Below are 13,322 nucleotides of genomic sequence, written 5' to 3' on the forward strand. Positions count from 1 at the left end.
AGTATTCTCTTGAGCAACACAATCTTTTTAAAAAAAACACCCACCAACTTCTAAACGCATCTAAGCAGTTATTAAACATTCAAGAGGTCAGTCTGATTGGGGTAGTGTTGGGACTGTACTGTCCTTCAAGAGGCTACAATCAATCTAAGCAAAACCATGAGGTGGGAATTTCTCAGAAGGATACCTAGAACATCTTTTTCCTCTGGGGTGAAAACAGAAGTTTAAAAGGAAATGTGGTGGATATGATATTATTTTCTGGAACGTTCCTGATAGTGCTTGCTGTCAGAGAGCATGTAAATATTTGAGGAAAATAAAAATATATTATTAATGCCTATGTTCTCAGAAGGATCTTTACATAAAGATTATCACACTTAGAAACCTTGGACTTGGAAAATGACCTACCCAAATTCAAAGAAATAAAGAAAGAATGAAGAGAAAGAGGAAAAGAGAAAGAGAAAGAGAGAGAAATAAATGAATGAATAAACATAAAGAAATAGGAAGAAATTAAATAAGTAAAACTGAATAATTGTAAAGGAGTAAAAATGAATGAATGAATAGGCTGATAAATAGAAATCAATAAGCATACAAATATATAAAGAAATATATAAATAAATGTATGTATACATAAATAAGTTAATATAAATATACATATTAATAAACATAAATACATACCTAAAGAAATAGTAATAAGCATGCATGTATAAATATAAGTTAATATAATTTATAAAATAAATGTGCATAGATTAATTTATATTTATAAATATATTCATAAATAAATATACTTATAAATAAATAGCACCCAGTCCACAGCAACAGGGAGAGTTGTGCCAGTTTCAGAGGAATGTGCAGGGAACTTGTGTAAGGAACCAATTCTGAATTAATTTCTTCTACTCCCCTTCAGCTACTCCCTTCCAAATGAAAAAAATGCATGTGTCAGGGAGCTCAATCCTAATAACTCTCAGAAGGAAAAGGTGAACATTGAGGAAAGAGAGCATAGTACTGAACAGCCAAAGTAAGGCCATGTCCACAGGAAGTAAAGAATCTTTCAAAACTTGCTTTGAGTCATCCCTCTCTAGAAACACTGAACATTGTCTAATTGACATGGCATATCAAGTTTTTATCAGCTTTGTCTTACAAAATTTTTGTTTTGGAGAATTCCCCACAAACATCAAATCTAAAAGGGTTCAGTTAATGAGGGAGAAACAAAACCAGAGAGTAACACTGCATTACCTTTGACATCAGTCAATTTACCAGAAAGGTCAAGCAGTCATTTGTGGATGTTCAGAATTTGTTTTTTTTTTGTTGTTTGTTTTTGTTGTTTTAGGCAATTGGGGTTAAGTGACTTGCCCAAGGTCACACAGCTAGTGTCAAGGGTTTGGTCTGAAGTCAGATTTGAACTCAGGTCCTCCTGATTTCAGGGCCGGTGCTTTATCCACTGTGCCACCTAGCTGCCCCGCTGTTCAGAATTTGGAATTGAAACAGATTTGGCAGAATATTTCAAGAACTAACAAACCTTTGTGGAAGGTCAGTTACACCTGACCTTTTTTTTTTTTTTTAATCCATTTGAAAGCATTTGAGGGTAGCTACTCCAGACTAATCAGTATCTGTGGTCTTCTCTTAGGCATTTGGGTTCAAAATTTTCTCTGCTTAAACAAAATGGAAAAGCCCCAAGGATGTCATGTCAAAAAACAAAGGTACTAGGGAGAAGACATGGTAGGAAGGCCAGCCAAGAGATTCTTGGATGAGAAAGAATAGGAAAACATTAGCCATTTCAACTCAATCTACAATTGGGTTAAAAAAACAAAGATCATGAGATTGTTGGGGAAACATTTATGTTAGAGGATAAGTAGCATTCCTAGAGTAATTTCCCTTTCTTCAATACGCTAATGTATTCCACTAGGTCAGATGGAATACAAGTGAATTCTAGCAAACATCTAAATACTCATGCTATGGAAATCATTTTCAAAAATAGATAAATTCCTTTTATCAAACAAATATGGTCCTGATACCCGAACCAGGAAGAGACAAAGCAGAAAAGGAGAACTATAGACAGTGTCACTGATGAAAAATGATGCAAACATTTTAGATAAAATCTACCAAAGAAATATATCCAAAAAATAATTTTCTATTACCAAGTTAGAGCCACATCAGGGATAGAAGGATGATTCAACTTAGAAAAATAGTTAGCATAATTAATCATAAAATCAACAAAAATAACAAAAGCCACATAATTATTTTGCTAGATACAAAACAAAAGGGGCAGCTAGGTGGTGCAGTGGATAGAGCACCGGCCCTGAAGTCAGGAGGACCTGAGTTCAAATCCACCCTCAGACCAAACACTTGACACTTACTAGCTGTGTGACCCTGGGCAAGTTACTTAACCCCAATTGCCTAAAAAAATAAAAAAAAAATAGATACAGAAAAGAAAACTTTGATAAAATATAGTACTAGTTTGTTTGAAAAAAAAAAACTAAACCAAAAAACATAGGCAAGGAAGCTTTGAATGATTAAAAGCATGTATTTAAAACCAAGAGCTAGCATTATTTGGATTGTTTATAACAGAAAAGCCTCTAGTATTTTTCCTAGAAGCTTTTTTGATATAAAGAGAAATAAAGCCCCTCTGCCCACTATTATTTGACATAGTTCTTGGATGCTACCTATAGCAATAAGGCAAGGGTACAAAATAAAAAGCATAAATATCAGCAAAGAGAAGACAGAATTATTCTCATCTGAAAATAACATGATGTTCTACTTAGAATATCAAGTTAAAAGTATTGGGTCCCAGAGAAGATAATAAATCGTGCCAACCTGAGGATGTCCTTTTAAACCAAATCTAAATGATAGAATTTTATCATGAAAGTTTACAACACCTCCATTTCATTCTTCCCTTTGTCATTAAATTCATTTTGGTCATTTTGTATAAGATGTAGTTTCCATCAAATAAATAAGAATTTATTCATTCTTTGTTTGTTTTTGGTTAGGACTCGTGATTTCATTGGCATAGAAAATTCCCAATAAAGTCACTCCCTCAACTAACGCTCAGCTACAACCATTCTGCAATTTATAATCTTAGAAAAGGAGGAAGCATGTTAGTGTGGTAATCGTGGCAGCACAGGTCTTCCTGGGCTCCTGGGCTCAAGGCTGTCTCACTATCCACTATACCACATTGCCCCTCACATCCATAGCTCATGTAGAGAAAAGAAAACTAGATTTGGAGCCAGAGAAGCTGCGTGCTTTTTTGTGTGACTTGTATCATACCTTCTATTTATAAATATTCTTCCAACTATCCTTTGATTGAGTGGGAACAGCTAGTATTTTCCTTCTTTCTTAACACCCAGAATCACATGGTTGGTCTTCCTGACATGAACTTGGTTTCCTCACCCATAAATTGAGGGGGTTTGAGCAGATGATGTCTGAGGTCCTTTCTGTCTGTAAATCCTATATTACATAAATCCTATACCTAATTCTACAGTCATCCAGGCTTTGATAGCTGAGTTTTCACCATCATGGTCCTCTTTGAGGAGAAAGGACAAACAATAACAATAACAGCCCAAAACCAGACCTCCACATCACTTGCAGACATCTCCAACTCAAAGTTGTGGGGACACTGCCACCCCTTCCCAACTCCCCTTCATGTATTGCCTTTCCCTATTAGAATGTAAGCTACTTGTGGGCAAGGACTGTCTTGCCTGCACTTAGCATAGTGGTTCAACCGTCACCAACCACCCATCTCCTTCACTCCTATTCACCTGCCACAGAACAGAGCTGGAGGAAATCATGCAACCATGCTGGCTGGGTCCACAACAAATTTATGTTGTCTCATCTCCCAGGGGTCCCTCACTACAAAATGGCAAACTTTCTATTACTCCCAAATCAGTGAAATCATTCATGACTGCTCCATTTTGGTCAAACACTGGGTCAAGTGCTACATAAATAGTTGTTGGTTGATTGATTGATTTGTAGACCCAGGATCTAAGAATCTAAGTCTGATTCCCAGTGTTAAAATAGACTGTGTTGTTTCACCACAGTGAGCTCAGGTACTGCTCCAAAAATTATTTGTTCTGCATTATAGATATATGTGCCACTGCCGTTTACTTATCTCACCAAAGGCAACCATTGTTGAGAGTGTCATTATCAATAATATGTACTAGGTGATAGAGTGGATAGAGTACCTGGACTGAAATCAAAAAGAATCCAAACTTTGAAACTCACTAGCTGTGGGACCCTGGGTAAATCACTTGACCTCTGTCTGCTTTGATTGTCCTTTTTATAAAATGGGGATAATCATAACACCTACCTCCCAGGGCTTAAATATTAAATGAAATACTACTTTTATGGTGCTTTGCAGACTTAAAGCCCTCTATAAATACTAGCTATTATTATTAACAACTCTCTGGGCACCATGTAGCAGCAAATTGATAGTACTTCCCCTGAAGCAAGTGTTATCACTGGGACCCAAACCTTTTAACTTTATATTCTAAGTACACCATTATGGTATTTGCCAAAAAAGGATAACTTTGTCTTCTCTTTACTGATGTTTTTCTCTTGGTAGAGTATAAACAGAAGCTAGCATTTCTGTATATTGGGATACCCCACCCATTCTAACAGCCTCACGAACTCTAGACTTGAGCCTGAGTGGCATATAACAGATACTACATCAGTACAGACTAATGCTGCTATTTAATACTTTTAGACCTCAAAGTGACTCCGAGGTCTTTTGCTTCCCCTAGAGTGGTGGTTCTCAAAGTGTGGTTTGAGTTCCCTGGAGGATGATCCCCAGACCTTTTTAGTGGGTCCACGAAGTCAAAACTAATTTCACAATAATACTAAGATATTATTTGCCTATTAAAATGTTTCTCTCTCTTCCATAACTGTGTTACCTAAAACAATATATCTCAGTAGTTTAAACACAGAAGCACATATGGGAATCCAGCTGTCTGAAGCCAGACATTAAAGAGATTTGCAAAAATATGTAAAAATATGCCACTCTTCTCACTGTTTTTGTTCTGAAAAACATAGTTACTTTTCATGAGATATATTATTTATGTTAACATGTGATGAATTTGTTTATTTTAAAATGAATCGATAAATATTTTAGTTTTGATTAATTAAATTATTATTTGATTATAATTATAAAATATTTTATTAATGTGATTAATAAATATTTTCCTTTTCATTTCTATCACATAAGCATCAATTGATACAACCAACATTAACAAAAACTCTTCGGAGTCTTCAATAATTGAGGATCACTGTCCTAAAGATATATCTCAAAATTACAGTGACTTTCTCCAAAGATTGACTGTTCAATAGTTTTAAAGAGTAGGGTTCTAAGGCAGCTAAGTGGTGCAGTGGAAGAGTACCAACCTTGGAGTCAAGAGGATCTGACTTCAAATTTGGCTTTGGACACATACTAGCTGTGTGACCCTAGGCAAGTCACTTAACCCTGATTGCCTTAAAAAAAAAAAAAAAAAGAATGAAGGAGTCCTGAAACCGGAACATTTTAGAATCACTGCCTTATAACCCATAAAGATATGTGTCAAAATTAAAGTAAATCTTATTCCAAAGATAATATTATTGGCCCTTGAAGCCCCTCTTCTCAAAGACCTCGGTTAGTGGATCTTTTCTGGAATCTTTCATGGCTATTTTGAACTGAACCAAAAGCTTTCCTAAATATAGCCGGTTCCCAGGAGATCCCTATTTGCCCAGACTAGGGCCATTGTAGCCTAAAGCTTCTAGCCCTCCAGGTCACACTCTAGAGCTTGGCCAATGTGTCTTGAGGCCTCAAAGAAGCCCCAGTCTCTGAAAGCTCATGCCATGGGGTGCTGGTGGTGATGAGAGCCATCTTGAGTCTTCTAGTAAATGACTCATGAGGTCATGAGGGTTACAACAACCACCAAAAAGAAAATGGTGGCTAATCACGGGACACCCCGAGGATGCCCTTCAGACATGGTGTTATTCCATGGGGTTAGGTCAGTCATGACACCCTCCAGGGTTCCTGAGATGTCAGGGACCCTTGTTTCCTGAGGTTAATTTCTATTGTGAAGCTGGAGAAGGCTGAGGGGTGGTCTGCTGTGGGAGTCAATGACTCTCAAGTGCCTTTCACTGGATGATGCCATGTAGGAGCAGCATTTGAGCATCTAGAAAACACTACTGATAAAAGGTCTTTCCATTTCAAGTACAGAAGAGATTATGGTGTGTGTGTGTGTGTGTGTGTGTGTGAGAGAGAGAGAGAGAGAGAGAGAGAGGGAGAGGGAGACAGATGGAGACAGAGAGAGGGAGGGGGAGAGAGGCAGAAAAAGACACAGAGAGAGCTTCTTTGTTCTTTTTCCCTTCCATTCAGTGACTGTCGCCTTTTTAAACCCTTGTTTCTAAAGCTGTTTGGATTTCTATTCATTTCCTTTGTGGCATTTTTTTACTGCGGAGGAGGGGAAAGTGAGATTTATATTGTAATACCCAGAATGCTTGACATGTAATTCCTCACGTATATTCTGGTACAAGTGACTTGGTGCTCTGTACCCCTGCTGCTTTGTCTGGTATGTCGATCTTCATTGTCTCCTGAGGGCATTGCTCAGAAGTTTCCTGACAGATGCTCCAGTTTCCAAACTTGTAATTCCTTTCTTCAGTTGCCAGAATGAGTGGTATTCATTTGTTTCTGTTACTATTTTCCCTAAACATTTAGTACTGTGAGAACCCTCAAATATTAATAATAGCACCAGAAATGGAAAGCTGGCCATAAGGGCAAAACTTGGGTACCCGAGGTTTCTCCAAAGGTCCTAAACAATAACAAAAATACAGTTATTGAGGTTGGTGATGATTCTGCCTGTCTGCAACAGAAAGACAAAGGCCTTGTTAGGAGCACCACCCTCTGTCTTTTCAGAGAAGACAATGAAATAACTGATTTCCTGCTGTGGGTACCATGCCCATAACTTCCTGTAGGAGAAGGAGCTCTCTGTGTGTGAAGTTATAAGAAACGGACTTCCTTTGCTTTGTGGCTAAAATTAAAATCTATAGGATTTAACTCTAGGAATACTGTTATTTCCATTTTCTTCTATCTCTTGTCATTCTTTTGATTTTGTTTGACTGATTCCCGGTGTCTCATAGAGTCATTAGCTTCCACTTGTCCAATTCTAATTTTGAATGAATTGTTTTCTTCAGTTAGCTTTTGTACCCCCTTTTCCATTTGGCCAGTTCTACTTTTTAAGGAGTTGTTTTCTTCAATGTACTTTTTTTCCTTTTTGTCAGCTGTATTTTTAAAGGAATTGTTCAGTTTTTCTTCCACTTCTCTTATTTGACTTTTAAAATCCTTCCTGAGCTCTTCTGAGAAGGTTTTTCGGGCTTGAGGCCAGTTCACATTCCCCTTTGAGGTTTCGGGTGTGGGTATATTGACAATGTTGTCCTCTCCTGAATTTGTGTTTTGATCTTCCCTGTCATCAAGATACTTCTCCATGGTCATTGTTTTTCTTTGTTGCTTTTTGGTCATGGTGTTTGCCTTTTTCCTGGCTTTTAAAGTTGATCTCTGCTCCTGGGGCACAGAGTGCACTGTCCCACGCTTCTTGTGCCGGGAGCTAGGGGCCTGGTCACTGACTTTGTGTGGCGGGCCTCAGGTGCTGGCGGCTGGAGGCTGTAGGAGTCTGGTAGCTTACCTAGTGCTGAACTGGAGCTGGTGGTGGTGTGTGCTGAGGCTGGGTGGGGCCCTTCCGCATTTCCCTGGGGTTACACTGAAGCTCGAGGGGTGCAGCCTCAGGGTGATCTGGCTGCTGGAGGTTACCCCTTCACCTGGGGTTGTACTCGAGCATGAGTAAGTTCAGCTGTTGGTGGATGCTTGTCCACTAGTGCACGTGGTGGTTCCTTGAGCTTGTGTCTACCAATTCCCCTGGCTGTGCCAAGGCACGTGGGTCAGGGGGAGGGTCCTGGTGTTGGCACTTGTCCGCTCCACCACCCTGGGGCTCAGGATCTCCCACTGGTTTGCTGAGGTGGGGCTTGCCACTGGCTTGCTGGGATGCCTCTTGTTCTGTACCGGTCCCCTTCAGCCACAGCAAGAGGGACCTTTCCGTTAATCCCCCTAGCCTCCCAAGCTAAAAGATTGCTGTACCTTGTCTTTCTGCTGGCTCCACTATTCCAAGATTTTTCCTGAGGCAACATTCTCCGGGTTTTTCAAGGTCAACAAGGGAGGGTGAGAGTGATTTACTGCTTACTCCGCCATTGTGGCTCCCGGAAATCTAAATAGGTGACTTTCAATAACTCCGTCTGTGGGCTGATAGCTCCAGAAACAGCTGCTGCCACTGCCTATTCAGTCACTCCCAAGGCCTGCTCCTGGTTTGCTGGGGCCAGAGCTGTACTGGTACAGCCTGTACTGGACTGTGCTACTCTCTCATCCGGGTCCAACAGACTCCTCCTGCTGACCTTCTAAGTTGTTTCTGGAGTCTGTGGGTTGAGAAATTTGGAAACCGCCACTACTGCCAGTGAGTCAGTCCTCCGGGGCCTGCTCTGGTTTTGCCGGGACTGGGTCTGCACTGGCACAGCCGACTTGGGCTCTCCTCCTCTCTCAGCCTGGTGCAACAGACCTTTTGACCTTCCAGGTTGTCTCGGGCTGTAAATTTGTTTCACTCTGTCTTCCTGTGGGCTCTGCTGCTCTAGAACTTGTTCAGTCACTTTTTAAAGGTATTTGAAGGGGTTTGGGGGGAAAGCTCAGGTGAGTCCCTGCCTTCACTCTGCCATCTTGGTTCTACCCCAACACTATTGCTATTTCAACAATCATAATAGCTAGCATTTATATAGTGCTATGAAGTCTACAAAGCACATAAATATGATCACATTTTATATTCAGAAAACCTGGGGGTAGGTACTATTATTGTCCCCATTAAAAAAAAAAGTGATTAGTTGTGTCCAACTCTTCATGACCCCATTTGGGGTTTTCTTGGCAAAGATACTTGAGTGGTTTGCCATTGCCTTCTCCAGCTCATTTTACAGATGAGGAAACTGAGGCAAATAGGGTTAAGTGACTTGCCTGGGGCCACACAGCTAGTAAGTATCTAAAGCCAATTTTGAACTTAGGTCTTCCTGACTTCAAGGCTGGTACTCTAACCACTTTGCCACCTAGCTGCCTCATTTTGCAGGAGGAGAAACTGAGGCAAGCAGAGGTTATTGAGTGACTTGCCCAGGACTGAACAGCTAGTAAGTGTCTGAGACTAGATTTTAACTCAGATCTTCCTGATTTCTTCTGGGCCCAGGGCTCTATCCACTGTGTCACAAGGAAAGTAAATATGGTTGAACCCTCCCCCCCAAAACCCTGAAAAAAAGTGAGCTGTATTTGTCAGGAGGGAATTATTCCTCAGTAATCTGTCTCTTTTCCCTTTATTTCAGTGGAGCAGGCATGGATGGGAAGAAATGCAGCGTGTGGATGTTTTTACCCCTTGTTTTCACCCTGTTTACTTCAGCTGGACTCTGGATAGTGTAAGTGGCTTGCCATTCATTCAGGTATCTGGGGATCCAGATGCCAGGATAAACATGGGAGAATGAACATGGAAGGATTCTTTGTCCCATCCCACTGCTCACTACCCTGCATTTCATGGCCTCAGTGAAGTTGATAGGAACCCTAGCGATCCCTTCACTTCACAGATGAGGAAATCGAGGGCCAGGGAATTATGAAATGCTTGGCAAAACATACTCCCTTCTTCTTGCTAAATTCCTTTACGGGGAGGGAGGGGGAAGGGAAAGAGAAACTATACAAGGCATCTGTTGATAACTACTGATAATTTATTTAATTTTATTAGTAAATGTAAAACAGTTTATGACCTGGTAACATTTTAAAAATTTACTTGTAGCAAAATGACTAACATGGAATTGTTTTATTTGATTGCATGTGTATAACCTGTGTCAGACCGCTTACTGTCTCAGGAAGGGAGGAGGGAAGAAAGGGAGGGATGGAACTCAAAACTAAAAATAAAAAAGAATGTTAAATAAATAAATGAATGCATACATGGATTGACTTGCAAGTTTTACTCCTCTGACCTTGGTAGAACAAGGATTTATTCCATAGTCTCATTCATAGGTAGTGATCCATGCAGAGGTAAAAGTTAAATTCGAGTCATCACAATAGATTTAGAGCAAACTCCTTCATCTTACAAATGAGGAAACTGAGGCTCAGAGAAATGAACATTCTTGCCCAAGATCACACAGGCAGTGAATGACAGAGCCAACATTTGAACTCAAAGCTTCTGATGCCAAAGTCAGTGCTTTTCCACACACTAAATATTATAATGAAATCATACACACACACATACGTGTAATACACACATAAATACATTCTCAATAACTCATCATTCAATAAACCAATCTCATAAGAGCATTTTTGGCTTAACCTTTGTTGACAGTGAATTTTTGAGAGAACGTAACTGATTCCATCCTGTATGCGCCATTTTGAAACGTATGATCTATCCAAAGGCAACAGCTAATTCTCTTCAGTGTCTTTCTTTGCTCCCCTAATTGGTACAAAAAGATTTGCCTTAACAAAAGGGTGGATTTCAGGCTCTGGAATGTTCCCTTCACTTATCTAATCTGTCAGATAGTTCCCTCTGATTGAGTGAAAGCAGCCATCCTAACAAAGACATATCCCTCATCTATCTCCTTAACAAGTATATTTTATTTCTTTTTATAACTAGTTGCTCTATAGCAAGCAGCTGTTTTTTCTTACTTTTTTTCATGTAATAATGTATATAATAGTATATATTATTATATATAATAGTAGTATATAACATATAGAATATAATATATAATAGTAGCATAAAATGGTAGTATATATGTATATGTGTTATATATATATAAAATAGTAGTAGCATTAAAACTATATCTAAATATATATATAAAATAGTAGTAGTAGAAAAACTATATATATGTGTGTGTATATATATATATATAAAATAGTAGTAGTATAAAAGCTACTAGCTGACTTGTGAAGGTTATTCATTCCCATCACCTGTTGGTAGGGTGGGTCATATGTATTCTGGATATAATAAAACTCATCATTCTGATTCATTCTTATTTGCACTAGCTAGTCAAACAATGTCTAAATTCACGCAACAGTCAAAAACACAAATTACCTGAGGAAGAACTCTGTATTTGATACGAATTAAAAAGTACTGCTCCAAGTCACTAGGGAGAGAAATGCAAATCAAAACAACTGAGGTTTCAACTCATACCCACTAATTAGCAAAGATGACAAAAGATGGGAAGAGTCAGTGTTGGAAGGGTTATAGAAAAACAGGGGCACTAATGCATTGTTGGTGGAGCTGTAAATTTGCAAAAACTATTCTAAAAGGCAATTTGGAATTGGGCTAAGAAAGTGACTCAAATATTCATATCCTCTGACCCAGAGATCTTCCTGTCAGGCATATAATCCAAAGAGGTCAATGATCAAAAGAAAGGCATACATGGTAAATGCCAAGAGGTATATGATTTACAAGTATATATGGAACGCCAAATATTTAGAACAATGTTTTTTTGTAGTAGCAAAGAACTTGAAACAAATAGGTGCCCTGTGGTTGGGGAATGGCCAAAGAAGCTGTAGTATGTGTATATAATAGAATTTCACTCTGCTGTAAGAATTGGTGACCATGATGAACACAGAGAAGCCTGGGAAGACCTATATGAACTGATATAAAATGAAGTAAGCAGAACCAGGAAAATAATATAAATAACGACTACAACAAAACGAATGGAAAGAACAACAGAACAACCAAAACTGAATGTGAAATAATAATGATCAAACTTGACCCTAAAGAAGAGACGTGAGAATGCACCGCTGGCACCTCTTCTTGTAGAGGTGGAGAACTGTTGTTGTGGAACACTGCAATGTGTTGGCTAGCATTTGCTAAGCTTTCCCCCCTCTTTTTTATATGCTTTGTCATAAAAGATGGCTTCCCAGAAAGGGAAGAAATGGAAGGGAAATGTAGTTGATGTAAAAAATATCAATAAAAAGAAAATGCCAGGCATGCTCCCAATTCCTAGGAAATGGCCACCTGATTTCAGGCAACTTAAAGGCAAGAAAAATTCGATTTAAGCCAAAAAATGGGGGGCAGTTAACTGAACTGCCCTTTGGAGTCATTCCCTTATAATCCTGGTTTTGCCGCTTGCAAAAGAGAGAGGTCTACTCTCTTCACATCTCGCTTCCTCTTTCCGGAATGATTTTATGTCATCTAGGTCAGGGGTATGCATTGAGGACTAAGATGATATTAGTGGAACTTTTGACTTCCATGGTTAAATGAAATCTAGTGATAGTCATTGAGAAATCAGTTAATTAGATAAATAATTTCATTCATTTTTCTAATAAATTTAATAAATTTCTAATAAAACCATGAACCAAGAGAAATCATTCTCATCTCTCTCTTTCTTTCTCTCTCTGTCTCTCTCTCTCTCTCTAGATACTTCATAGCTGTGGAAGATAACAAAATTTTCTCTTTAAATGCACCCGAAAGGTAAAGTGTATCTCTGTTGTTTTACTTCTGTTCATTAAGCTCAGCAAAAAGTTCACCAGTGGGTGAAGCTCACCTTTGAACTAAAAAATCAGTCCTTTAATGTGGGCTTCCCTGTTTTATATTCTCTAGGAAACCTGGTCAGAAACACGCACCCTATATAAGGTAATTGGCTGCTTCCTGTTTCGGGTCTTTGTGGAAGGGAGGGGGTGATGTGCCCACAGGGAAGGAGAATTTGAGCCCAGCTCTAATGAAACTTTTTTTTTTAAGTATTGCAGGTGATGAACCTCCTGCAAGCTGTGTGTTTAGTCAAGTGATGAACATGGCAGCGTTTCTTGGTAAGAACAACATGAAGAATGGTTTGTTTACTTATGGGGATATATGTTCTTTTAAAAGATTCTTCTTTTTTAATTTAATATTTTATTTTTTTCTCCAATCACATGTAAAATAGTTTTAACATTCTTTTTTTTTTTCCAAGTTAAAAGATTCTTCTAAGCCCGAGTCAAGCGCATTTCATGCTGCTCTTCCAACATGCTGAAATGGCCTTTTGTTTCTGTTCTGCACAAAAATGCAATTTAATGTGAATGCAATTATATGGCAAAGAATGTCATCTTTACTCTTCTCCCTTCCCACTCCCTGCTGTAAAGATGAAAAGCATTCCAGGGTTCTTTTGAATGTGGCAAATGAATTCAGAAAAACATTTGGTTTGTGCAGATACTATTAGCTTTATGTCCAAAGCTCAATAGTAGCATCAGAGAGGCATCCTCTGATGTTGTCCTAGAAGCTGTGAAGTAACCAAAATAATCTCTCTTGTTCATAGCCTCTTCTCTAACACCATTTTGGGGAACA

General features: G+C 38.8%; 1 protein-coding gene across 3 annotated transcripts in view; it reads left to right on the forward strand.

The window, feature by feature from the left end:
- The window catches only part of TMEM150C (transmembrane protein 150C), a 66,506-nt gene that overhangs the window by 30,673 nt on the left and 22,511 nt on the right, over positions 1-13,322 (forward strand). For all 3 annotated transcript variants that reach the window (XM_027854459.1, XM_027854458.1, XM_027854457.1), the window contains exons 2-5: positions 9,367-9,456; positions 12,423-12,476; positions 12,606-12,638; positions 12,744-12,811. In XM_027854459.1, coding sequence (XP_027710260.1) covers positions 9,377-9,456; positions 12,423-12,476; positions 12,606-12,638; positions 12,744-12,811 — 235 coding nt within the window. In that variant the 5' untranslated portion in view covers positions 9,367-9,376. The remainder of the gene's footprint in view (positions 1-9,366; positions 9,457-12,422; positions 12,477-12,605; positions 12,639-12,743; positions 12,812-13,322) is intronic.

This window comes from Vombatus ursinus, unplaced genomic scaffold (assembly GCF_900497805.2).
Source record: "Vombatus ursinus unplaced genomic scaffold, bare-nosed wombat genome assembly UNPS02010461.1, whole genome shotgun sequence".
Lineage (NCBI taxonomy): Eukaryota > Metazoa > Chordata > Mammalia > Diprotodontia > Vombatidae > Vombatus > Vombatus ursinus.